This window comes from Leopardus geoffroyi, chromosome D1 (assembly GCF_018350155.1).
Source record: "Leopardus geoffroyi isolate Oge1 chromosome D1, O.geoffroyi_Oge1_pat1.0, whole genome shotgun sequence".
Classification (NCBI taxonomy): Eukaryota; Metazoa; Chordata; class Mammalia; order Carnivora; family Felidae; genus Leopardus; species Leopardus geoffroyi.
The window spans coordinates 6,964,736-6,992,359 of NC_059329.1; the positions used below are offsets into that span (position 1 = coordinate 6,964,736).

General features: G+C 45.4%; 1 protein-coding gene across 3 annotated transcripts in view; it reads right to left on the bottom strand.

The window, feature by feature from the left end:
• Positions 1-26,839, bottom strand: part of EXPH5 (exophilin 5) — an 86,604-nt gene extending 59,765 nt beyond the window's left edge. For 2 of the 3 annotated variants that reach the window (XM_045482710.1, XM_045482709.1), the window contains exon 1: positions 26,531-26,839. In XM_045482710.1, coding sequence (XP_045338666.1) covers positions 26,531-26,649 — 119 coding nt within the window. In that variant the 5' untranslated portion in view covers positions 26,650-26,839. Of the gene's footprint in view, positions 1-18,840; positions 19,149-26,530 lie in introns of all 3 variants that reach the window. The other variant, XM_045482711.1, reaches the window with a different exon arrangement.
• Between the last annotated feature and the right edge of the window lie 785 nt (positions 26,840-27,624).

A 27,624-nucleotide genomic window follows, 5' to 3' on the forward strand; every position in this document is an offset into this window, starting at 1 on the left:
AGCCCTCCACGCCCCGTGTCTTCCCTACCGCCGTTTGCCCCATTCAGAATCTGCTTCCCCCTTCTGTTCACCCCACACCCCCTTCCAGACTCAAGTCGGGCATCGTCTCCTCCTCCACGTCTTCCCTGAGACCTCACGTGGGGTTAAATGACCTCTGTGTCCCTGTGCACAGCTAGCTTATTGTCTGCCTTGTTACAGGAGATGAGCTGGGTTTTTTTTTTTTTTTTTTAATGTTTGTTTATTTTTGAGAGGGGGAGAGGGGCAGAGAGAGAGAGAATCCCAAGCAGGATGTGTGCTGTCAGCACAGAGCCCCATGCAGGGCTTGAACCCATCAACCGTGAGATCACGACCTGAACCAAAATCCAGAGTTGGACGCTTAACCGACTGAGCCACCCAGGCGCCCTTAGAGACGCTGTTTTAAAACGTTCTCCCTCCCTGGTTTTGCATCTCTGGTACTAGGGTCACAGCAGAATCTCAAGGACATCTGCTAAATAATGAGAGCTGCTCCACAGAAGTGCTGCTGAATCCACGATATGGGGAAAAAAATCTATCTTATGGGGCTCTCACCCTAAGAGGAACACAGGGGTACCCAGCCTCTGACCCCCAGTGCTGCGAGGCACCACAAGGAGGGTCCTGGGGCAGCGACAGGCTCCACAGACAAAGGCCTTGACGCTGCCAACAGGAGCTCGTCACGCCTGCAAATGCCAAAAGAAAGGCAACTGCCAACACCTGATGCTGACGACCGACCTGCAATTAAAATGTCCTGATGACTGTTGCATCCCGGGAGGGTAGGCAGGTCCAAGCCAAAGGAGGTGGGGCCCCTACCTCCCCAAGAGACCCAGGCCCCTAAAGGTGAAGAAGCTTCCATTTTTGCCACCCGTGAGTGGCCTGGAGCACCTCACAGAGGAAGGTCAGATGAGCTGAGAACAGAAAAGCCTTTTTATCAACTTTCACGATGAGACTATCATTGTTCGGAAGCACGGCTGGGAAATTGTGCCATTTACAACACTTGTTAGTGGGTCCTTGGACCCATGGGAATTGTTTCTAATAAAAAAAGTTACAATAAGAACGTATGTATCTTGTATGTATCTTTTTGGGGCCGTCAGCGCTCCTGAAGCACCCGTAAGGCCCAGAGCAGGGTGTGGAACGTTGACACATGGGGGAAATGACAAGCAGCTGGGCAAGAGGCTGGACTCAGAGCTCCGCGGAACCCGGTACAGAACGCCAGGCAGAGCGAGGCGAGGGTGGGGTACGGTGTGCTTTGAAGGTGGAGACAGCTACCCTGCAGGGAATATGTTACTCATAAACCTTTTAAAGACTTTTGCCTGGACGGCGGTGGCCAAGCAATTAAACTGCTGTGGACAGACATGACCTAATTTATTGGCCCTTCCAGCTGCCTTGCGTGGAGCCGGGGTTGGTATCACCTACAAATAAGAATGTGTTTGGATGGGAGGGGGGTGGGTGGGTGCTGACAATAGGGGAGAGAGTGATGTCCTTAAGGAGGGAGGGGGAGCCCCAGGAAGCGGAGCAGAGAGAGCAGGAGCGTGGCCAGGCCCTCCCTGACACGCTCCCTCACGAGGAACGAGCCCAGCGGAGCTGTGGTGCTTTGCCTACTCTGAGGGGTGAAGCGCCAGCACCCACGACTGAGGGGTGGCTTTCAGAAAGCAGAGCACACACGTGGCTTCTGTGCATCCTGACGGGGAGCCGCGACATGCACAAACGCACAGGAATTCGGCCGGCAGCTTAGACTACCCTCAATTATGCACAGTTCGAAAAGCCATTTTTTAAAAAAAAGTTTATTTTTTGACAGTGAGCGAGCATGAGCAGGGGAGGAGCACAGAGAGAAGGGGACAGGGGACCCCAAGCAGGCTCTGAGCTGTCAGCACGGAGCCCGACGTGGGGCTTGAACTCTCGAACTGTGAGATCATGACCTGAGCCGAAGTCGGGCGCTCAACTGACTGAGTCACCCAGGCACCCCCTCAAAAAGCTGTTTTTATATAGCTTGCTGTGATCTGGAAGCAAAGAGGAAAACCACACATAAAACACACAACAGCAATTTTTTAAAAAATAGGCTGTTAAAAGTTCTGCAGTTTCGGGGTGCCTGGGGGGCTGGGTCGGTTCAACGTCCGATGCTTGGTGTCTGCTCAGGTCACGATCTCACAGTTTCATGGGACCGAGCCCTGCGTGGGGCCCCACGCTGACAGCACAGAGCCTGCTTGGGACTCTCTCTCTGCCCCTCTCCCGCTCACTCTTTCTCTCTCAAAATAAATCAACATTTAAAAAAATGTTCTGCAGTTTCAAAGCCTAAAAATAAGAAGGAAAGAACCTGGGTGCCCAGCTGAGCTCTGCCACGATTTAAATGAACATGCTGGCTGTTTTTAGGGGATTTCATACAGACCCACAGATGGTCCTTGGCCATCGGGGAGCCTGTGACGATTTTGTCTGCGGAGCTCCAGGGCCCTGCTGTCACTCCTGCCTGCATGTCAGCTACATTTGACAACCATTAAGGATGCCCACTTAACGGCAGGGAGGGGGGGAGGGGGGGAGCCTCGATTCATGGGCAGCCTCGGGGCTCACGTGGATGGTGAGCTCACTGGTGTGGCTGCCGGGGTGGGACTGATGGAGATCACAGGGGCCCTCGACCTGACCCCACACTGCCACTGCGATGAACTCTGATCACATGTCCTCTCAACTGCCATTTAACGCCCTTAAAACTGAGGTATTAATTTCCCTTCGAACCTACATTTGTCCACCCGCCTCCACCATCCCTTGCCCGGATCACTTCACCCACAGGGCCACAGAACATGGGGCACAAGTGCCTTGGGCACCATCAGAGTCCTGTGTTCAAGTCCCACATCCACCAACAGACATAACTATGTCCTGAGGCTCTTTGAGAAAAGACAGAAATCAGGCTAATAATTTCTGGGGAAAATAAGGATAATCGTATTCATTCTTTCTACCTTATTTAGGGGGCTCAAGTGCACCCAGTAGGCTTTATACTAGTGCATATAGTTAAGATGTCACCAGTCAAGTATTCGTGAATAATCACAGCATCAGCACAGAGAGGTACATAATTTCTTCCTCTTGCTTCCGGCCAATCTGTACTGACCCCAGGCTGCTTTTCCCTTTCAGAAACTCCTCGGGCTTCCCCGTTGGCTTCTTTATCTGTTCCCTCCTACTTCCTGACCTTGAACATGACCACTCAACAGTCAGTGTGCAGGACCTGTGGCTACAGCAAGACGGCAAGTTCCCAAGAACAGGATCTAAGCTGCTTGTGGATATTACAGCGTTTGTGTTTGTGCATAACCCACACTTAGTGGGCAGTGAAACAACAAAGCAACAAAAAGCAAAAAGCACTTCTTCCCGTTGCCAGACTAAACAGCTCCAGGGACAGAAGGTTCCCTTTTGATCCTACCAAGCAGTTTTATTTCATTTTATTTTTTGATTTAAAAAAATTTTGTTAAATGTTTGTTAATTTTTGAGAGACAGAGAGACACAGCACGAGCAGGGGAGGGGCAGAAAGAGAGGGAGACACAGATTCCGAAGCTGGCTCCAGTCTCTGAGCTGTCAGCACAGAGCCCGACGCAGGGCTCGAACCCACGAACCATGAGATTATGACCTGAGCTGAAGTCGGACGCTCAATGGACTGAGCCACCCAGGCGCCCCCCTACCAAGCAATTTTAAAGTGGGAAAGCACTAGAAACAAGGTTCCTTACATCTGACGCAGGCACAGCCCTCTCCATTGTCCTTTGCTAGGACTCCTGGCTCTCCCCTCCCAAACCACAGGGAAAATCAACACTCCCTGAAGTTGTGCAAAGGAGTGTAGGAAAGATGTGCCAGGAGGAGTCAGTGCCCGATGCCCAGGCAGCCAGGCTGGGATTGCTTCCTGCACAAGGGAGTCATCTAGGGAGCTTTCAAAAGATACCCATGCCCAGCCTGATCACAGGCCGATTAAGCCAGAATGTCAGGGTGGGGGCCTGGCATTGGTTAATTTTGAGAGCTTCTCAGGTGGTTGTCATTTCAGCCAGGTTTGAGAACCCATGTCTTAGCAGAGCCCGTGGGCCAGGACCTGTCCTCATAGAGACCAAGAAGACAACAAGTATCTTAGTGCACAGGTGGGCACACAGAAAGCAAGTGCAAGCCCCTTCTTAGCACCTGCCACACCAACACTGTATCACTTTTAGCTGAACTAGATGGTCTATGGCCCCTGCTCAGGAACTGCAGTTACTACACTTGCCCCCAGAGGGTGCTGCAGACTGACCCTAAGGCAGACCATCTACCGCTGGCCAGAGAGGTGTCATGTGACCTGGCATGATGGTCATGCCCATGAGGAACCGGACCAGAGAATGTGAGAAGCAGCAGCCAAACAATCAAGGGCATCCTAAGAGGGCGGTGTGGGCTGTGACGTGAAAGCAGAGAGTGTGGCTGGTCCCTGGAGCCGTGTTGGTTCCCCACGTCCTTCAAACTCCAGTTTCAGTCCACGTGTAACCTTTCTGCAAAGCCCTCTCTACATTAGGTGCCCTTAGTGAGACTCCTTTCTACCCAAAGACCCTGACTCACAGGAGCAAGATGGAAACTGGGCAGGACACGGGAAGTAGAGGCACGGAGAAGCAGCAGCCCGGAGAAGCCAGAGCAGAAGGCGGCAACTCCCAAAACGTGCCGAAGCGAGGGGAATGGTGAAACAACACAGAATGACCATGGACGGTTGTACAGGATAACAGGAAGGAAAATGCGTAAGAATTATCTGGCAGGAAGCAAAGCTTTAGCAATTTAAGCCTGGGCAGTGAGAAACCGCAGACTCTACAGGACGAAGGAAGAGGACAACAGGAACAGGAGAGAAAAGACAACAAGGAACTGTCCTTCCCCTGCTCTGCTCAGTGCTGCTGGCCCATGAGCTCTGCAAGCTGAATCTCTAGGCTGTCACCACCAGTCAGCTGCTTCCAGCCAGACACTGGCAGGAGACTGGAGGGCGAGAAGAAGGAAGAAGTCAGGGTTTTCTCCTCCTCCACTTCATGCAACACTTCTGGCAGTGATTGCCTTCCCCATGCCTCCAAATCCCCAGACAGGCCTGCACGGTTGGCTGCAGTTTCTCTCGGGGCGGGGGCGGGGATCATAGCCTAGGCTTGGATAACACCACCTGCTCCCTTTTCCTCCCCAACCAGGGGTGTGCCAGAGCTGGCTTGTACTGGCTCACAAGGGCAGATTGTTAAATACTCAGGAATTTTGCAAGCTGGTTGTTAAACTAAGGCTAGCTGGAAATTGGCCAATGCTACAAATCAAGGCTTTTTTTTTTTTTTTTTTTTTTCTCCAGGGGAGCTAGTTACCAGCACACTGCTGCCTCCAGGCTTCCTGTAGCTGCCAGTCTGTTTTGCCTCAATGTTCCCTGATTGGTATCTCTTTTTACCACCCTGTAACCAATTCACTGCACTACATTCTATTTTACATGAGGACTACTTTCTGTTTTCCTGGTGGGACCGTGATTGATGTGCCGACGATGATATCCTCAAGAGCTGTGTGCCAGCTCCCTTGTGAGAGGTAAACATTAAATTCACAACATGTGAGGTTTTAATTTTGTTTGCTTGTTTGTCTAGTAATCTTGTTAATCACTTATCCTTATGATTAATTTTTTTAACGCTTATTTGTTTTGAGAGAGAGAGAGAGAGAGAGAGAGAGCATGAGCCCAAGAGCAGGGGAGGGGCGGAGAGAGAGGGAGACTAAGGATCCCAAGCAGGTTGCCGGCTGTCAGTGCAAAGCCCCCCCCGACGTGGGACTCAATCTCACAAACCACGCTATAAGATCATGACCTGAGCCGATGTCAAGAGTTGGACGCTTAACCAAATGAGCCGCCCGGGTACGCCTCCTTGTGATTAATTTCTAAAGCAGATTAATTCTGTTATACATTAAAAACTTACATCATCTTACCAGGGTACTGGTTTGACTGTCAAAAGAACCAAAAAGACAACCAGGTCACTTGAAGCAGATCTCAGGATGAATGGTCTACCCTCAGTTGGGTTTGCTACCTGGCATAGAAAATGGGAAGAGGAAGAAAACTGAAACATGACCCATTATCTATGTGTATTAATAGATGTACAAATCACACTTCTCTGTACAAGAGCCTTTTCCCTACAATTTCCTTCTTAGTTTCACGATAGCTGATGGTATACGATTTGCCTTATCAACACTTTGTTGCTGTTATTATGTTTTCCCCAGTTCTTTCTCTAAAAGGAACAACCACAGGCCTTAGAAGTAGATGGAAATAAAGTTGCTAGCCATTTGGGAAAAAAAATCAATTTGCAGAATTATCCCACTCTAAAGATAAAATATATATCAGATCATTAAAAAGTGAGCTTTAAAAATTTTTTTTAATGTTTATTTATTGTTGAGAGGGGGAGGGCAGAGAGAAAGGGAGACACAGAATCTGAAGTGGGCTGCAGGCTCCAAACTGTCAGCACAGAGCCCATGATGGGGCTCAAACTCACGAACCCGTGAGATCATGACCTCAGTCGAAGTCGGATGTTAACTGACTGAGCCACCCAGGCATGTCAAAAAAGTTAGTTTTTTAAAAAGATTTTTAAAAGGTAGAGGTGGGGGCGCCTGGGTGGCGCAGTCGGTTAAGCGTCCGACTTCAGCCAGGTCACGATCTCGCGGTCCGTGAGTTCGAGCCCCGCGTCCGGCTCTGGGCTGATGGCTCAGAGCCTGGAGCCTGTTTCCGATTCTGTGTCTCCCTCTCTCTCTGCCCCTCCCCCGTTCATGCTCTGTCTCTCTCTGTCCCAAAAATAAATAAACGTTGAAAAAAAAAAAAAAAATTTAAAAAAAAAAAAAGGTAGAGGTGAATGAATGTTGACCTAATCTCTAGATGGTAGAACTTTCTAATCTTAAAAAGAACATTTTTTAAAACCTGATACATTTTGTTCTATAAAGATGGAAAAAAAAATTCCTTATGAGTCAGATAAATAGAAGTGAAAACTGAAAACTGGGAAACGTATTTGTAATAAACAGGACAAAAGTCAATTTCCTTAAGTATACAGAAATATATAAATCAATAAAAAAACATACACACAATGAGATACTATGTCAGACAGAATCTAATCTCCCCACTTACTCTCCTTTCTGGTTTTGTTGTGGGCAGCAAAGTATTCAGTTTCAGGGGAGGGATCATGATTGGTCTAAGCCAAACATCTGAATCCCACTTCCTGATTTCTCAATTCCCTTGTAGCAAGGGCGGCCTTATGATACGGTTCTGGTCAATGAGACATCAGGAGGAATCTACTGGGACGGCATACGGGAAAGCTTTTACTTCCATGATAAATGGCAGGTATCATTGGCTCCACCATCTTCCCTTCTTCATGCCTGGGACAGAAATGTGATGTTCAGAGCAGTTGCAGCCATCTTGTGTCACAAGACACCATCCTGACATCCTACACCACTAACCCAGCCAGTGGTTGCCTACTTCTAGATATCCTGTTATGTCAGAAAAATTTGTCCCAAATTTGTTAAAGCCATGGTTAGATCCGTTATGTATGACAAAGAGCATTTTGAACACAAATCCCAAAATAAAAATAGGCAAAGATATGAACAGACAACTCACAAACCATGAAGTGTACACATATGAAAAAAGTTCAAGTTCATTATAACCAGTGCTAGAAATTAAATTAAAATTTTCTTTCTTTTTTTTTTTCCCCACAAAATTAGCAAGGATTTTTAAAAATAATAATACCATCCAGGTCTGGGAGGGTAAGAGAAAATAGTAGGCTTCCCACACTGCCGGTCAAGGTGAAATTTGGTAGAACATTTTTAGGAAAATAATTTGGTAACAGGTCACAAGAATTTAGAAAATGTGCTATAAACTAATGATTCTACTTTGTGGAATTTGCCCTACAGAAACAATTTAAATGGAATTGACAACGTTATCACAAAGGTTTGTCACAGTGTTAACTAATAAAGCAACGCGAAGCAAAAAATAAGAAAAAATCGGGGCGTGTGGCTCAGTCGGTTAAGCGTCCGACTTCAGCTCAGGTCATGATCTCACAGTTCTTGAGTTCGACCCCCACATCGGGCTCTGTGCTGACAGCTCAGAGCCTGGAGCCTGCTTTGGATTCTGTGTCTCGTTCTCTCTCTACCCCTCCCCCATTCTGTCTCTCAAAAATAAATAAATGTTAAAAAATTTTTTATTTTAAAAATAATAAAAAAATCAAAGTGGCTAAAATATTAAAAGATTAAATTATAAAATATATATAAAACAGTATGCAGCCACAAAAAATAATGTTGACTCTAAATCTTTAATTTGAAGGGGTGATTTTTATGTTAGATGTTACATAAATAAACAAAAACATACACAATATGATCACAACTGTATAAAGTCAATGTGGGAGAAAACAGTTCGATGGTTCCTAAAAAGTTAAATACAGAGTTACAAAATATCACAGAAATTCCACTCCTGGGTCTATACTCAAAAGAATTGCAAACAGGGACTCACATCCTTGTAGGTGAGCTCATAGCAACACTATTCACAATAGCCGAAAATCGGAAACAACCCAAATGTTAATCAACAGAAGAATGGATAAACAAATTGTGGTATGTACCTAGAATGGAATATCATTTGGTTATAAGAAAACACAAAGTGTAGATAAATCCTACAAGGTGAATCAACCTTGAAAATAGTAAGCTAACTAAAGCAGATGCAAAAAGTTACATACTGGATGGTTCCATTTATATGAAACATCCCAAATAGGTAAATATATAGAAACAGAAAGCAGATGGGTGATTACCAGTAACTGGGGGAGGGGAGGTGGGGGTAGTGGGGGGGAGGGGTAGGAGGAGGGGCTGAAATTAAGAAGAACTAATGGGTTTCATTTGGGGTAAAGAAAACATTTCCAGCCTTGTGCCCAATTATCCCAACACCATCTGTTGAAAAGACTATCCTTCATTGAATTGCCTTTGCACCTTTGTAAAAAAATGTGTGTGTGTGTGTGTGTGTGTGTGTGTGTGTATCCATTGGTTGTATTTTGGGGTCTACTTCTGGACTCTATACTGTTCTATTAATCTAAAGGTCTTTCCCTTCACAAATACTATGCTATGTTGATTACAGTAGCTTTACAGTAAAGCCTTAAAATCTAAGTACTGTGATTCAATTTTATTCTTCATTTTCAAAATTGTTTTTTCGATTCAATTCCCTTGCTTTTCTAATGGTTCATTCCTACTATATGGAAACTCAATAGATTTTGTTTATTGATCTTATATCCTATCACCTTGCTACATTTACTTCTTAATTCCAGGACTTTTTTTTTTTTTTTTTTTGGCAGATGTTTTTGGGGGATTTTCTTTTTTCTTTTTTCTTTGTTAACATTTTTAAAAATGTTTTTATTTATTTTTGAGAGAGAGAGAGACAGAATGTGAGCTGGGGAGAGGCAGACAAAAGAGTGAGACAGAATCTGAAGCAGGCTCCAGGCTCTGAGCTGTCAGCATAGAGCCTGATGCGGGGCTGGCTCAAACTCACGAGCTGTTGAGATCATGACCTAAGCCACAGTCAGACGCTTGTACATCCTTGTACAAAGATTGTACATCCTTGCTTTGTTTCTGATCTTTGGGAAAAAGCATTTAGTCTTTTACCATTAGATATGATGTTGGCTATAACTTTTCTTGCAGATGCCTTTCATCAGGTTCTATGTCTTTCTTGCCAAGAGTTTTTATCATGAATGCGTGTTCAATTCTGTCAAATGCTTTTCTGCATCAATTAATGTGATCACACTTTTGTTCTTTAGACCGTCAGTACGGTGGTTTACAGTAATCTATTTTAAAGTACTGAACCAGCCTTACTGTTACAGGTTAAACTGTGTCCTCTAAGAAAGACATAGGCGAGTCCTAACCCCCAGTTCCTCAGACTATGACCTTATTTGGAGATAGGGACTTTACAGAGCTATTCAAATGAAAATGAACTCATTAAGGTGTGCTCTAATCCAATAGGACCCGATGTCCTTATCAAAAGGGGAAAATTTGGACAGAGACAGACGCATACACGCCCTGTGAAGACTGGTGTTACACTGCCATGGGCCAAGGAACTACCACAAACTAGGAGCCGGCCAGTAACAGATCCTTCCCGAGTGCCTTCAGAGGGAGCACGGCCCCTCCCAAAACCTGGACAACACATCTTCTTAACAAATCTGGAGAACAGAGCTGTGGTTGCCGGGTTACTCTTCCTTCTGCCCCCTTCCCCCTTCCACTGCTGTGAAATGCACTGTTTTAAAGTTGAAACCAAAGCAACCTTGATAGAAATATAAAACACCACAACCTTTCCTTGGGAAGTGGGGAGTTTGGTCACGGCAGCCCCCAATTTCCTCTTTCATCTAGAAAGCCTAATGCACGTGGAATGAGGAAGCTGGCTCCTGTGGTATGCCAAGCTGAGACTTTAAGTACGGCCTTTAAACAGGGCCATTGACAATGCCAATAAGGAAACATTCCTGAGGAAAGAGAGGTGAGCCTACAGCTCTCAAATATGGGGCCTATGCAGAACTAACTGCAGAAAAACAGACCCAAATTGCTTCAGCAGGGCTCAAAGCCAGCTGGTTCAGTCTTAAGACTCATGTGTGCCAACAGGAATAAAAATGTTTTCTGACTAGGCTTAACCTGACCTTTTTTTTGTCCTTGGCTTCCCCAAACCTTTCTTTCCCTTACTTCGCATCCCTTCACAGACATAAGTTAAGGTCCAATTAATTAAAGCATCTACTAGGTGTGTGATACTCTCCATCCCTAAGACAATCCTTGACCATGTCAAGATTGACCGTACAGAACCTAACGTACCCACGGATACATTAACATTACAATATGTATAAAACATAATCAAGAAAAGGGCAGAAAAACATGCAGGTTTTTTTTTAAGACAAATTATTTTGAAAGATATGAAGTTTAAAAAGAGAGTCAAATATTTTGTATTTATTATCAAAAGAAATAGCCATCGGGGTATCTGGCGGGCTGGGTAGGTAGAGCAAGTGACTCTTGACCTCAGGGTTGTAAGTTCGAGCCCCATACTGGTATAGAGATTACATAAAAAATACAAAATCTTAAAGAAAAAAAGAAATAGCCATCATTTTTAATAACCCATAATAATTATTAGAAATAAAATAATGGGAAAATGGTTAGAGTCCCTTTAAATTTTTTTTTTTCAACGTTTATTTATTTTTGGGACAGAGAGAGACAGAGCATGAACGGGGGAGGGGCAGAGAGAGAGGGAGACACAGAATCGGAAACAGGCTCCAGGCTCTGAGCCATCAGCCCAGAGCCCGACGCAGGGCTCGAACTCACGGACCGCGAGATCGTGACCTGGCTGAGGTCGGACGCTTAACCGACTGCGCCACCCAGGCGCCCCTAGAGTCCCTTTAAATATCATGCCCAAGCTGATCAAAAAGGATTTAAATAATATAACAGAAAGTGAATTTAGAATAATAGTCATAAAATTAATCGCCGGGCTTGAAAACAGTATACAGGACAGCAGAGAATCCCTTGCTACAGAGATCAAGGGACTAAGGAACAGTCACGAGGAGCTGAAAAACGCTTTAAATGAAATGCAAAACAAAATGGAAACCACCACAGCTTGGATTGAAGAGGCAGAGGAGAGAATAGGTGAACTAGAAGATAAAGTTATGGAAAAAGAGGAAGCTGAGAGAAAGAGAGATAAAAAAATCCAGGAGTATGAGGGGAAAATTAGAGAACTAAGTGATACACTAAAAAGAAATAATATATGCATAATTGGTATCCCAGAGGAGGAAGAGAGAGGGAAAGGTGCTGAAGGGGTACTTGAAGAAATAATAGCTGAGAACTTCCCTGAACTGGGGAAGGAAAAAGGCATTGAAATCCAAGAGGCACAGAGAACTCCCTTCAGACGGAACTTGAATCGATCTTCTGCACGACATATCATAGTGAAACTGGCAAAATACAAGGATAAAGAGAAAATTCTGAAAGCAGCAAGGGGTAAACGTGCCCTCACATATAAAGGGAGACCTATAAGACTCGTGACTGATCTCTCTTTTGAAACTTGGCAGGCCAGAAGAATTGGCACGAGATTTTCAGTGTGCTAGACAGAAAAAATATGCAGCCGAGAATCCTTTATCCAGCAAGTCTGTCATTTAGAATAGAAGGAGAGATAAAGGTCTTCCCAAACAAACAAAAACTGAAGGAATTTGTCACCACTAAACCAGCCCTACAAGAGATCCTAAGGGGGACCCTGTGAGACAAAATACCAGAGACATCACTACAAGCATAAAACATACAGACATCACAATGACTCTACACCCGTATCTTTCTATAGTAACACTGAATGTAAATGGATTAAATGCGCCAACCAAAAGACATAGGGTATCAGAATGGATAAAAAAACAAGACCCATCTATTTGCTGTCTACAAGAGACTCATTTTAGACCTGAGGACACCTTTAGATTGAGAGTGAGGGGATGGAGAACGATTTATCATGCTACTGGAAGCCAAAAGAAAGCTGGAGTAGCCATACTTATATCAGACAAACTAGACTTTAAATTAAAGGCTGTAACAAGAGATGAAGAAGGACATTATATAATAGTTACAGGGTCTATCCATCAGGAAGAGCTAACAATTATAAATGTCTATGCGCCGAATACCGGAGCCCCCAAATATATAAAACAACTACTCATAAACATAAGCAACCTTATTGATAAGAATGTGGTAATTGCAGGGGACTTTAACACCCCACTTACAGAAATGGATAGATCATCTAGACACACGATCAATAAAGAAACAAGGGCCCTGAATGAGACATTGGATCAGATGGACTTGACAGATATATTTAGAACTCTGCATCCCAAAGCAACAGAATATACTTTCTTCTCGAGTGCACATGGAACATTCTCCAAGATAGATCATATACTGGGTCACAAAACAGCCCTCCATAAGTTTACCAGAATTGAAATTATACCATGCATACTTTCAGACCACAATGCTATGAAGCTTGAAATCAACCACAGAAAAAAGTCTGGAAAACCTCCAAAAGCATGGAGGTTAAAGAACACCCTACTAACGAATGAGTGGGTCAACCAGGCAATTAGAGAAGAAATTAAAAAATATATGGAAACAAACGAAAATGAAAATACAACAATCCAAACGCTTTGGGACGCAGCAAAGGCAGTCCTGAGAGGAAAATACATTGCAATCCAGGCCTATCTCAAGAAACAAGAAAAATCCCAAATACAAAATCTAACAGCACACCTAAAGGAAATAGAAGCAGAACAGCAAAGGCAGCCTAAACCCAGCAGAAGAAGAGAAATAATAAAGATCAGAGCAGAAATAAACAATATAGAGTCTAAAAAAACTGTAGAGCAGATCAACGAAACCAAGAGTTGGTTTTTTGAAAAAATAAACAAAATTGACAAACCTCTAGCCAGGCTTCTCAAAAAGAAAAGGGAAATGACCCAAATAGATAAAATCATGAATGAAAATGGAATTATTACAACCAATCCCTCAGAGATACAAACAATTATCAGGGAATACTATGAAAAATTATATGCCAACAAATTGGACAACCTGGAAGAAATGGACAAATTCCTGAACACCCACACTCTTCCAAAACTCAATCAAGAGGAAATAGAAAGCTTGAACAGACCCATAACCAGCGAAGAAATTGAATCGGTTATCAAAAATCTCCCAACAAATAAGAGTCCAGGACCAGATGGCTTCCCAGGGGAGTTCTACCAGACGTTTAAAGCAGAGATAATACCTATCCTTCTCAAGCTATTCCAAGAAATAGAAAGGGAAGGAAAACTTCCAGACTCATTCTATGAAGCCAGTATTACTTTGATTCCTAAACCAGACAGAGACCCAGTAAGAAAAGAGAACTACAGGCCAATATCCCTGATGAATATGGATGCAAAAATTCTCAATAAGATACTAGCAAATCGAATTCAACGGCATATAAAAAGAATTATTCACCATGATCAAGTGGGATTCATTCCTGGGATGCAGGGCTGGTTCAACATTCGCAAATCAATCAACGTGATACATCACATTAACAAAAAAAAAGAGAAGAACCATATGATCCTGTCCATCGATGCAGAAAAGGCCTTTGACAAAATCCAGCACCCTTTCTTAATAAAAACCCTTGAGAAAGTCGGGATAGAAGGAACATACTTAAAGATCATAAAAGCCATTTATGAGAAGCCCACAGCTAACATCATCCTCAACGGGGAAAAACTGAGAGCTTTTTCCCTGAAATCAGGAACACGACAGGGATGCCCACTCTCACTGCTGTTGTTTAACATAGTGCTGGAAGTTCTAGCATCAGCAATCAGACAACAAAAGGAAATCAAAGGCATCAAAATTGGCAAAGATGAAGTCAAGCTTTCGCTTTTTGCAGATGACATGATATCATACATGGAAAATCCGATAGACTCCACCAAAAGCCTGCTAGAATTGATACATGAATTCAGCAAAGTCGCAGGATACAAAATCAATGTACAGAAATCAGTTGCATTCTTATACACTAACAATGAAGCAACAGAAAGACAAATAAAGAAACTGATCCCATTCACAATTGCACCAAGAAGCATAAAATACCTAGGAATAAATCTAACCAAAGATGTAAAGGATCTGTATGCTGAAAACTATAGAAACCTTACGAAGGAAATTGAAGAAGATTTAAAGAAATGGAAAGACATTCCCTGCTCATGGATTGGAAAAATAAATATTGTCAAAATGTCAATACTACCCAAAGCTATCTACACATTCAATGCAATCCCAATCAAAATTGCACCAGCATTCTTCTCGAAACTAGAACAAGCAATCCTAAAATTCATATGGAACCACAAAAGGCCCCGAATAGCCAAAGGAATTTTGAAGAAGAAGACCAAAGCAGGAGGCATCACAATCCCAGACTTTAGCCTCTACTACAAAGCTGTCATTATCAAGACAGCATGGTATTGGCACAAAAACAGACACATAGACCAATGGAATAGAATAGAAACCCCAGAACTAGACCCACAAACATACGGTCAACTCATCTTTGACAAAGCAGGAAAGAACATCCAATGGAAAAAAGACAGCCTTTTTAACAAATGGTGCTGGGAGAACTGGACAGCAACATGCAGAAGGTTGAAACTAGACCACTTTCTCACACCATTCACAAAAATAAACTCAAAATGGATAAAGGACCTGAATGTGAGACAGGAAACCATCAAAACCTTAGAGGAGAAAGCAGGAAAAGACCTCTCTGACCTCAGCCGTAGCAATCTCTTACTCGACACATCCCCAAAGGCAAGGGAATTAAAAGCAAAAGTGAATTACTGGGACCTTATGAAGATAAAAAGCTTCTGCACAGCAAAGGAAACAACCAACAAAACTAAAAGGCAACCAACGGAATGGGAAAAGATATTTGCAAATGACATATCGGACAAAGGGCTAGTATCCAGAATCTATAAAGAGCTCACCAAACTCCACACCCGAAAAACAAATAACCCAGTGAAGAAATGGGCAGAAAACATGAATAGACACTTCTCTAAAGAAGACATCCGGGGGCGCCTGGGTGGCGCAGTCGGTTAAGCGTCCGACTTCAGCCAGGTCACGATCTCGCGGTCCGCGAGTTCGAGCCCCGCGTCGGGCTCTGGGCGGATGGCTCAGAGCCTGGAGCCTGTTTCCGATTCTGTGTCTCCCTCTCTCTCTGCCCCTCCCCCGTTCATGCTGTGTCTCTCTCTGTCCCAAAAATAAATAAACGTTGAAAAAAAAAAAAAAAAAAAAAAAAGAAGACATCCGGATGGCCAACAGGCACATGAAAAGATGCTCAATGTTGCTCCTTATCAGGGAAATACAAATCAAAACCACACTCAGGTATCACCTCACGCCAGTCAGAGTGGCCAAAATGAACAAATCAGGAGACTATAGATGCTGGCGAGGATGTGGAGAAACGGGAACCCTCTTGCACTGTTGGTGGGAATGCAAATTGGTGCAGCCGCTCTGGAAAGCAGTGTGGAGGTTCCTCAGAAAATTAAAAATAGACCTACCCTTTGACCCAGCAATAGCATTGCTAGGAATTTATCCAAGGGATACAGGAGTACTGATGCATAGGGGCACTTGTACCCCAATGTTCATAGCAGCACTCTCAACAATAGCCAAATTATGGAAAGAGCCTAAATGTCCATCAACTGACGAATGGATAAAGAAATTGTGGTTTATATACACAATGGAATACTACGTGGCAATGAGAAAAAATGAAATATGGCCTTTTGTAGCAACGTGGATGGAACTGGAGAGTGTGATGCTAAGTGAAATAAGCCATACAGAGAAAGACAGATACCATATGGTTTCACTCTTATGTGGATCCTGAGAAACGTAACAGGAACCCATGGGGGAGGGAGAGGAAAAAAGAAAAAAAAAAAAAAAAAAAAGAGGTTAGAGTGGGAGAGAGCCAAAGCATAAGAGACTCTTAAAAACAACAAACTGAGGGTTGATGGGGGGGTGGGAGGGGGGGAGGGTGGGTGATGGGTATTGATGAGGGCACCTTTTGGGATGAGCACTGGATGTTGTATGGAAACCAATTTGACAATAAATTTCATATATTATAAATAAATAAATAAATAAATAAATAAATAAATAAATATCATGCCCAAGAGATAGCCATCTTAACACTTTTGGAGCATATCCTTACAAAATGCATACATGCTTTTTCTTTTTTTTTCTTCAATGTTTAATTTTGAGAGAGACAGAGACAGAGAGAGTATAAGCAGGGGAGGGGCAGAGAGAAAGGGAGACACAGAATCTGAAGCAGGTTTCAGACTCTGAGCTGTCAGCACAGAGCCTGACGGAGGGTGCGAACCCATGAACTGAGAGATCATGACCTGAGCCGAAGTCAGACGCTAAACGGACTGAGCCACCTAGGCACCCCACATACATCCTTTTTAAAACATAAATGGTTACCTGCAATTTTTTCTATATATGGCAAATAACCACCAGTTGTACCCTAACATCCATTAGGCCCCTTTTTTTTTTTTTTAATGTTTACTCTTTGAGAGAGAGAAACAGAGAGCATGAGCCGGGGAGGGGCAGGGAGAGGGAGACACAGAATCTGAAGCAGGCTCCGTGCTCTGAGCCGTCAGCACAGAGCCCAACCTGGGGCTTGAACCCACGAACCGCGGGATCTTGATCTGAGCCTAAAACAAGAGTTGGACGCTCAACCGACCGAGCCACCCAGGCGCCCTTTTTAGGCCCTTTTCTTTAATGATATTAGTTGGGCACATGGCAAGCTAAAATTGTATGTTCTCTAATTTCATAGTCAGTGTAAATAAGAGGGCTTTTTAAAAATTATTATTTTATTTTCTAAAGTTATTTCTACAGCAAACGTGGGGCTTGAATTCACGACTCTGAGATCCAACGTCACACGCTCTTCTGACTGCGCCAGCCAGGCCCCCTGGAAATGAGAGTTTTCAAGTGAAAACATCTGTCCTCTCACAAGCTAGATGGGCGGTGTAGGGCTAATCACTCCAACCTTTTGCACGCCATGGTGGGAGGCAGTGCTGTGTACTAATTAAGTGCACACAGACTTCACGAATCCAATACTCCCTGCACTATTATCTCAACCACGTTCCTTATCTTCCCTACCCTTCCCCTGCAGAATGGAGATTAACAAAAAGAGCCCTTAACTCTCACACAGAGGGGTGTGAGAATTAAAATGAGAAAGTGTACATAAAGAGTTCAGCACAGAGCAAGGGCTAAATAAATATGGGCTATTACTACTGTCATTATCATTAGGTTTTGACAACGATAAAAATACTTGCTCTGGGGGCACCTGGCTGGCTCAAGTTGGCTGAGCATCGGACTTGGGTTCAGGTCATAATCTCACGGTTCGTGGGTTCAAGCCCCCCATCGGGCTCTGTGCTGACAGCTCAGAGCTTGGAGCCTGCTTCGGATTCTATGCTCCCTCTCGCTGTGCCCCTCCCCCACTCTCCCTCTGTCTCTCTCTCTCTCTCAAAAAAAAATAAATAAATAAACATTAAAAAAAATACCTGCTCGGGGCGCCTGGGTGGCGCAGTCGGTTAAGCGTCCGACTTCAGCCAGGTCACGATCTCGCGGTCCGGGAGTTCGAGCCCCGCGTCAGGCTCTGGGCTGATGGCTCGGAGCCTGGAGCCTGTTTCCGATTCTGTGTCTCCCTCTCTCTCTGCCCCGCCCCCGTTCATGCTCTGTCTCTCTCTGTCCCAAAAATAAATAAACGTTGAAAAAAAAAAAAATTTAATAACGTTAGGAGGGAGACACTATCTTTCAAAAAAAAAAAAAAAAAACCTGCTCTATCAGATTATGATGAGGCTAAACAGATATGAAAGACTTTAAAAGCTAAAAGAGTTATAATGTCACAAAGGCTAAAAAGGACACTGTCCCCAAACCTTGCAGTACTATAGTAATCCCACATGGACTGCACAGGGAGACCCATCCATGGCAGTAACTAGACAGGAGAATGTGTTTGACGGAAAGAAGGCCCCTAGGATTAAAGGAATTAATTAAATTGGATGTTACTGGAAACCGCAGACAGCTTGGAGATCCATGTTAATCCACACCTTTTTTTTTTTTTTAATTTTTTTTTTCAACGTTTATTTTATTTTTTTGGGGGGGACAGAGAGAGACAGAGCATGAACGGGGGAGGGGCAGAGAGAGAGGGAGACACAGAATCGTTAACAGGCTCCAGGCTCCGAGCCATCAGCCCAGAGCCCGACGCGGGGCTCGAACTCCCAGACCGCGAGATCGTGACCTGGCTGAAGTCGGACGCTTAACCGACTGCGCCACCCAGGCGCCCCCATGTTAATCCACATCTTATTAAACAATCAGAACAAGCAAGCCTACCTGGTCCTCCTGTGACTTCCAGGTGGTCTTCATGGTCCCTTCCCGAGGTCGCACGGGGCTGCTCCAGGGCAAGCTGCGTTAGTATGAACACTTCGCCTTACAGCATTGACCATCAACCAAAAACTTTCATAGATGGAAGCCATTTGGTGCAGGATCTGTGTTTTATTCTCTGCTGTATTCTCAGGGCCAACACAATGTCTGGCACATAGTAGATGTCCCATAAATAGGAGTCCAGTGTTTCCTGAAAATCGATCTCTTAGCCAGAGGCTGACTTCACCGGCTGGGACAGCAGAGGACAGGCAGAAAGCCTAGGACAGGAGACTGTATGTCTTAGCTTTTAAACTCTGCAAGGTGCTACAGCGTCCACAGCTATGGACCCTCCACCATTTTGATAAACATTCCCCCTCTGGAGCCACGGCTCAAGTACAACAGTATACATCAATCAGAAACAACTAAGTTCAGGGGGCGCCTGGGTGGCTCAGTTGGTTAAGCATCCAACTTCAGCTCAGGTCATGATCTCACAGTTGGTGAGTTTGAGCCCCGCATCGGGCTCTGTGCTGACAGCTCAGAGTCTGGAGTCTGCTTCAGATTCGGTCTCCCTCTGTCTCTGCTCCTCCCTCATTCAAGCTCTGTTTCTCTCTCTCAAAAACAAACATTAAAAAAACAAACAAAAGAAACAACTAAGTTCTGGAAAACCCTCCTGGGCCACAGCTTTGCCATTAAGCAAAGATAGTCTAAATTTAGACTTGCCATTTTACAACCTGATTGCATGGGGTGCTGTGATGTCTTATACTTTGTAAGTTTTCTGCAAGAGGAAAAATAAACATTTTTGATTTGTTGCTATCTGTTCTGTGAGCTGGGTAGTTGGTAAAATCTCTCGGCACATTCTGTTTCGGTTACATTTATGAGACAGGGATGGGTGGCGTTGGGGGATGGACATGGGGGGTGACAAGAAGGTAGTTGTGTTTTTCAAAGATTTGTAAAAAAGTAAGATGTGGGCACCTGGGTGGCTCAGTCAGTTAAGCATCTGACTCTCGGTTCCAGCTCAGGTCATGATCTCATGGTTTCACGAGTTCAAGCCCCATGTCGGGCTCTGGGCTGACAGTGTGGAGCCTGCTTGGGATTCTCTCTCTCTCCTCCTCTCTCTACCCTTCCCCCTCTCACATTGTCTCTGTCTCTCTGAAAATAAGTAAATAAAACTTAAAAAATAATGTTTAAAAAAGATGCTTTTTAGATTTTACGTATTAAATATGTATACATATATGAATATATATATATTACATGTATTTGTGTATATACATGTACACATGCACTCACACAATTGCCTCCACAGTATGAGACAAGTATGGGGAAATTTTCCACCTGCCAATAAACTGTGACTCTAACTCTCAGCCATTTTTCCTCACTGTGGCGAGAACCACAGACTATGCAAGGCCTGAGAAGTCCTACCCGGAACTGTCAGACTGGAACCGAAGTGGTAATTTCCACCTCTTTCCATGGCTCTCAAAGTATTTCTGTAGTACAGATTCCAGACTCACAGGGCAGAGCCGGATAAATGTAACAGACCATCGTGCGATTCAGGGTTCAGAGGTGGGAGGAATCCTGTCGAGCGTGGAGGGGATCTGGGGAAGGGGAAGAAGGTAAAACACACTGAGTTGAAGTGGGGAGAGAAGCTAGGGATTTCAGAAGCCCCTGACTCTGGCCCATGCAGGCCATGAATTTCCCATCAAGGAAGTATTCGCTGGAAGCCTACTGCATGCTGGCACCTTGCCTGTCCTCAGTGTCTCTGACCTCTAAGCCACGGAATCCAGTACCCTTCCCCTCCTCTGCCTTCCTGGAGCCTCAGGAGATGGCTGGTGCCCAGCATTGCTGCCCAGCAATGCACATCACACATCCTTTCCCCATCCTAGCAGTGCTGAGCTCGAGGCCAGACAAGAGACACTCATGGCTGCCAGGCAAGCCCAGTCCTTCCAGCAAAAGTTTACTGTCTGTCCACCATGCGCCGGGAGATACGTCAGGCCCCAGAGATTCACCAAAAGGAGAAGCGTAGATTTTTGCCTATTTTTTTCTAGTTGCCGTCCCCTGAAGAAACTGAAATAACAACACAGTCAGTATTTTGAGTCCGCTTTTTCACAGACCAATGACTCATAAGCACTGCCCCTCACCTGTATTCGTGCTGAGCTTGAGGGGTCTACACCACCTTGACAACAAGATAGTCAGTAAAGTTAAAATTAAAATATCGAACTGGGCAAGATACAGTTACCTTCACAATTGTCGATTACAATGACTGAACTTTTATTGGATATTTAGATTAGAAATGTCCCACTATGTTGGTATTATTTTCCCACTATTCTGCTATTTTTTAATACTGTAATTAATATCTGAGAGTAAATGTCTTGTTTTTCCTCGGGGAAAAATACAGTACAGTGGAAAGAATTTATTTGGGTTCAAATTCTAGCTGTCACTGGGGATCTGTGTGACCTTGGGCAAGTTCCTTAACCCTGAGACATTTCAGTTTCCTTCTGTACAAAGCCATCAACACAACTTACCCCCAAGGGATGGTGGTGAGGATTATTCAATGCTGATGGGTAAAATAATTTTTAAGTTAGATCTGGATTTAAATTCTGGCTCTGTTGCTTAACTTGGACAAGATACTCAACCTTTGTTAAGTTGTTTCCTTCTGTGTGAAACGGAAATTCAAGTGTGTGCATAACGAGGTTATTGGGACAATGAAACACATGTAACACGTTTAGTACAGTGCCTAGTATACACTAAGGGATTGATAAATGTGAGTTGTTATCAAAATCACAGTAATTACTATTATAAAAGGCAGCACTTAATAAATGTTGGTATGGCCATCTTCTCTACCCCAGACTCCTACTAATGAGAAATATCCAAGAATTGGACTGGGTCAAGGTTAAGGCATAATTTTATAGGTAGCACCATATTGTTTACCAAAAGGATTGTATTCTACTTACAATTGTTATTATTATTATTATGCCACTAACAAGATGCTGAATCTATCCATTTCATGCCTACCTTCACCAACAGTTTTTTCCTGTTATTTTTAAAAGTGGTATTTTGATATTACTTCCATTTGCATTTCTTTATCACTGTGAGGGTGAACATTTTCCCATAATGTTTCATTTACTGTTGGGATATCTTCGAGCATGAACAACTTATTTTTATCTTTTGCCTGTTTATCAGTTTGAATTTTAGTGTTTTTCTTCAGTATTTGAATAAACTCTTTATCAGGAACATAAGTAATATTTAATGCAAATACTTTCCCACTAAGCTGGGGCCAGAGAGATCTGATACCGATGAGGGAAGAGCAGGGGAAGTTCTGTGTGTTCAGGACCATGTCTATGGGTGGGGCTATTGGGTCTCGCACAATGAATTCAACTACTCTCTTGCCTTTAACATCAAACCCTGGGCATCTCTGGCCCCGCATGACACTGTGGTTCTAGATTTCTGACTATAAGATACTTCTTAGTTGCTTTGTAGACACCTCAAGCCTATTATAGATATAAATGAACTCCTCGGTTGTGCCCCAACCAGCAAACTTGACAAACTTCTCCATTTGGTCCCTTATTGTTCTCGCCAAGATGTCTTTTTTTTTTAATGCTGATTTATTTTTTAGAGACAGAGAGTGAGAGAGTATGCACGTGCACACAAGTGGGAGAGGGGCAGAGAGAGGGAGACAGAGGATCTGAAGCAGGCTCCTTGCTCTCAGCACAGAGCCCGACGCGGGGTTCGAACTCACAAACCGTGAGATCACGACCTGAGCCAAAGTCAGACACGCAACTGACTGAGCCACCCAGGCGCCCCTGTTCTAGCCAAGATATCTTAAGACTCTTTCTCAATTCAGGTACGCTTCTTCCCCACCCATATTCCAAAGTTTGCATTAAGCCACTTTGCTTTTATGCAAGTCCGACATTAGTACCTGTTTTCACCAACCAAATGAAATCCGAAGAAGGTTTTCACTTTTATGGAAAAAAGTTGGGGCGCCTGGGTGGTGCAGTCGGTTGGGCGTCCGACTTCAGCCAGGTCACGATCTCGCGGTCCGTGAGTTCGAGCCCCGCGTCGGGCTCTGGGCTGATGGCTCAGAGCCTGGAGCCTGTTTCCGATTCTGTGTCTCCCTCTCTCTGCCCCTCCCCCGTTCATGCTCTGTCTCTCTCTGTCCCAAAGATAAATAAACGTTGAAAAAAAAAATTAAAAAAAAAAAAAAAAAAAAAGTAAAAAGCAAAAATAACATTTAGCACATGTTTCGCAGGGAGGCTTTGTGGAGGCCGCGCACCCCAAGTGGCGAGAGTGGCCCTGCCAAGCTCCTTCCCTGGGGAGCTACACTCAGCACACAAGCCGTGAGGTTTGGAACTGTGTGTGCGAGCGTCTGTGCTTCACCTTGACTTATTCTGGGCATCATTCATCAAGATGTGTCCTAAGGTTTCAGAAACACCTGAAAGAGGTTATTTTGGGGGCTAGGAAAGCTCAAAATTTCTTCCGTATCAATGAATGGTAATTGCCTCTTTGTTTTTTTGCCACGTTGGCTTATGAAGCCTTCACAGGAAACGCTTTCTTTTGGGATAGTGGGGAAAACCTGTAGAGCAAAAAGCCCTCCCAGAGTCTCTCAGACAGGCCTGTTGTACTGTCTCCTACATAACACTCTTGCATGATAAGTCACGTGTCCTGACTTTTGATTTGGAAAACATGATCACAGAATGAGCAGCGGCAGCCAAGCTGACAATTATCTCAGGTCTTCTCTGCATGTCAGCGTCTGCTACCAAAGCCACGCCCGTGAGCTGGTGAGCAGCGCAAGGCCATCAGACTGCTACCCAGTGATGGGGATGTGACAGTGGGGTTCAGGAATTAACCAGCGGGAAAGAACGTACGAGAAATAATTGCCTTGAACATTTGGCCCAAGTGTCCAATGTCCCTAAGTTATTTTTATTTTTATTTTATTTATTTTTTTTTAATTTTTTTTTTCAACGTTTATTTATTTTTGGGACAGAGAGAGACAGAGCATGAACGGGGGAGGGGCAGAGAGAGAAGGAGACACAGAATCGGAAGCAGGCTCCAGGCTCTGAGCCATCAGCCCAGAGCCCGACGCGGGGCTCGAACTCACGGACCGCGAGATCGTGACCTGGCTGAAGTCGGACGCTTAACCGACTGCGCCACCCAGGCGCCCCTATTTTATTTATTTTTTAGAGAGAGAGAGGGAGGGAGAGCACACAAGTGGAGGAGAGTGGCAGAGGGGGAGAGAGAGAGAGAAGGAGAATCCCAAGCAGGCTCCATGCTCAGCATGGAGTCCGACTCAGGGCTCCATCCCACAACCCTGGGATCATGACCTGAGCTGAAATCAAGAGTCGAAGCGGTCCCTGGCTGGCTCAGTCAGTTAAGCGTCTGACTCTTGGTGTCTGCTCAGGTCATGATCTCACAGTTGGTGAGTTCAAGCCCCACATCAGGCTCTGTGCTGACAGCATGGAGCCTGCTTGGGATCCTCTCTTTCCCTCTCTCTCTGCCCCTCCCCTGCTTGTACTCTCTCTCAAAGTAAATAAACTTAAGAAAAAAAGTCAGACGCTCAACCGATTGAGCCACCCTGGCGCCCCCCTAAATCATTATTTAAGAAATTAATTTTTAATGTTTATTCATTTTTGAGAGACAAAGAGACCAAGCAGGAGAGGGGCAGAGAGAGAAGGAGACACAGAATCTGAAGCAGGTTCCAGGCTCTGAGCTGTCAGCACAGAGCCCGACGCAGGGCTCAAACGCATGAACTGGGAGATCATGACCAGCCCCAAATTGGATGCTTAACCGACTGAACCACCCAGGCGTACCCCCTAAGTTATTTTTATATTTTAATGATGACATTTTAAAAATTATGGAGGTGATTATTTTTAATAGTTGAATAGTTACAGTACTGATCTTGTCTTAGCATTATGCCTTTTTCTGTTGATGCCCCAGTTAGGATATGAGTTTCATGCAGTCGGAAAAGGTGTTTCCGCCTTCCTTCTACGGCCCAGCCCAATGGCCGTGCCACCTACGAATACTTCTAACTCCCCCCAAAGGCGGCTGCTATGGACACCATGAGCTACTATTGAGGAAACACAAGGCAAACATCAGGTCAAATATAAAAAGCCAAAATTCTCTTGAATGAAAATTAAAATACATAATATTACTATTTCTAAAACTACACGTCATGAGAAGCCATGAAGCATCCTCAGTGGATACTTCCTTCCCTCCTCTTGTTCCCTAATTCTCCCCTCAGTTTCCCCAACTATATATACTGGATCACTTAAGCCCCATCCTCTCCAGAGACAGGAAACACTTCCAAGGACACACCGACAGCCCCCCAGTTCCTTAGTCCTTTTGGGAAATGTGTTGAAAACAAGCTACATACAATTCTAAAGTCCTCCTTCCCCAGGCTGGGTGTGCCTGTGGATGGTGTACGTGCATATGTATGGGTGCACGCACGTGGATGTGTATGGGTGTGGACACGCAACGAGGAAATGATGGAGCCTATTTTTCTAAAGGCAGAATATGATGATGTGAAATACACATCCTCCAACTTCAAGAGATGTATCTACTAAAGAGGCGTGAAGACAGGGCTTTGGGTTCAGTGTATTCTAATTGCTTCTACAAAGACCAACTAGGGTTTTCCTAGGTGAAGCGTATCTTTGGAGGTTTTTTTCCTGGGGGGGGGGGGGCGAGGGATGGGCACTGGAATCTTTGAAAGGAGGGGGAAACCTAGAACCCACATCACCAAGAAGCTGCTCACAAACGAAACGGTTTGCCAAATTCCAATCAATGACACGCGTTTTGGTCTGAGAGCGATGGCCCGAATTCCCTTCCAGGGTCAACCGGAGAAGGCCTTGGATGGGTCTATTCTAGAATCGGTGAGAAAGTCCTCGTATTCGTTCCAGGGCCTATCCGGTACTTTGCCAGCAGAAAAACGGGTTCATTTACATCCCAGGCAATGATCTCTCGATTTTATTCTCTGGTATCTAATCCCTCACCTGTAACACTGCATAGCAAGGTTAAGGGTGAAACTGCGCAGCACTCCCGGCAAGGAGACCCACGCGTTGTGGCCACTCCGCGCGTCCCAATCCGAGGCCAGCTCACTCCACACAATTTGGCAAGTTGCTGGAGTTCCGGCCCTTGGGGTGGGACCACTTCGCCGCCGGGGAGATGCCATCTCTCCCAGGCGCCGCCGACTGTCGGCGAGGGCAGAGGGAAAGCGACACTGGCGAGGGCGGACCGCCTGCAGGACCGGTGTCAGAAAGCACGTGGGTGCGCGCCCGCCAGGACCTCGCGCCGCGCCGCGCCGCGCCCCCGCCCCTTTTCGGCCGCCCAGCCGGCCTCCGCCCCCGGCGACCGCTCCGGGGATGTCGGAGCCCACCCCGCCCGGGCCCCCGCGGCCGCCCGCCGCCCACGTGTGCCGGCCGGGGCGGCTCGGCGGGACCCACTCGGAAAGAGAAACACTCCGAAGGCCGTGCCCGCCCCGGAGACTCGCAGGCCGGCCCGCCCGGGACGCCCACGGCCCTCGCGGGAGAAACCGAGCTCCGCTCTCCCCCGCCGGGCGGCGCGCTCCCCCGGAGGCCCCGACAGGTGCGCCGCCCCAGCCGCGCGCCCCCTCCGCGCGCGCCCGGGCCCCCGCAAGGCCCCGGGAAAAGAGTGAGAGGAGTTGGCTGTGTACCTGATCCTGTCCTTGTCTGCCCTCTGTAGCTCCTCATTTCTTTCCAGCACCTGAAGGATCTTCCTGGCTTCTTCGTCATTTAAGAAACTGAAATCAAACCCCTGAGGAACCTTCGTCATTTTCTCTCCTGTGTGTGAATTGCACTTCAGCTCCTTGGCGCCTTCTGTTACGAGGACATTTTTCAAGGTACAGAAGACCAGCTTCAGGAACCTGATCCCATAACCAATAAGAAGGCCGCCCCTTTGAAAATCTAAAACCACAAAAGTGAGGGAACAGCCCACACCTACGGGGCTCAGGTCGACAACACCTTAATGACATGTTTCGCTCCACCTATCCAACCGGGAAGCGAAAGGCACGGCCCCGCCGACAGAGGGAACCAATCCCACTCCAAGGGGGCGGGGCCTCCCTCGTCTCCTCCCCCCACCCGCAGCCTCGGCCTATCAGACTTAATCAAACTAACCATTCTCCACAAGGCCGCACCTAGAGGAGGCCCGAGCTGAAGGGCTGGCGCCAACGTACTGTCTGTTTTCGCTGCTGCTCTTTGCTCTCAGAACTCGAGCTGGACTAGCTGAAGGGCTGAGAAAGAATGCGAATCACAGTTAATCCTCCTTTTCAAAGAAGAGCCCGTAGGAAGTAGAATTGCAGTAGGAGCTTCGGAACTGGCCCAAGAGTTACCCTATTTGAAAGAAGGGCTGAACTCAATGCCCTGGGGGCTGTGGCCTGACCAGGCCCAAGGGATAAATTTAGTTCCTGGAAATGAGTTCTTTGCCAAGCCTCCCTTCTCACAGACACCCCCAAGCCACCCTCCTACAAAAGTCATTGTCAGGCTTGAAGGAAAACAAGACAAAACAAAACAAAACAAAAAAACTTTTACAACCGCAGAGTGGTTTATGGTGATTTAGGAGAAGACAGCCCCGGGGCAAGGGTGATGAAAATCACCTGTCGGTAGTTTTCTGTAAGATTTGATCATCTTTTTTTTTTTTTTTTTAATGTTTTTATTTATTTTTGAGACAGAGAAAGAGCATGAACAGGGGAGGGTCAGAGAGAGAGGGAGACACAGAATCTGAAGCAGGCTCCAGGCTCAGAGCTGTCAG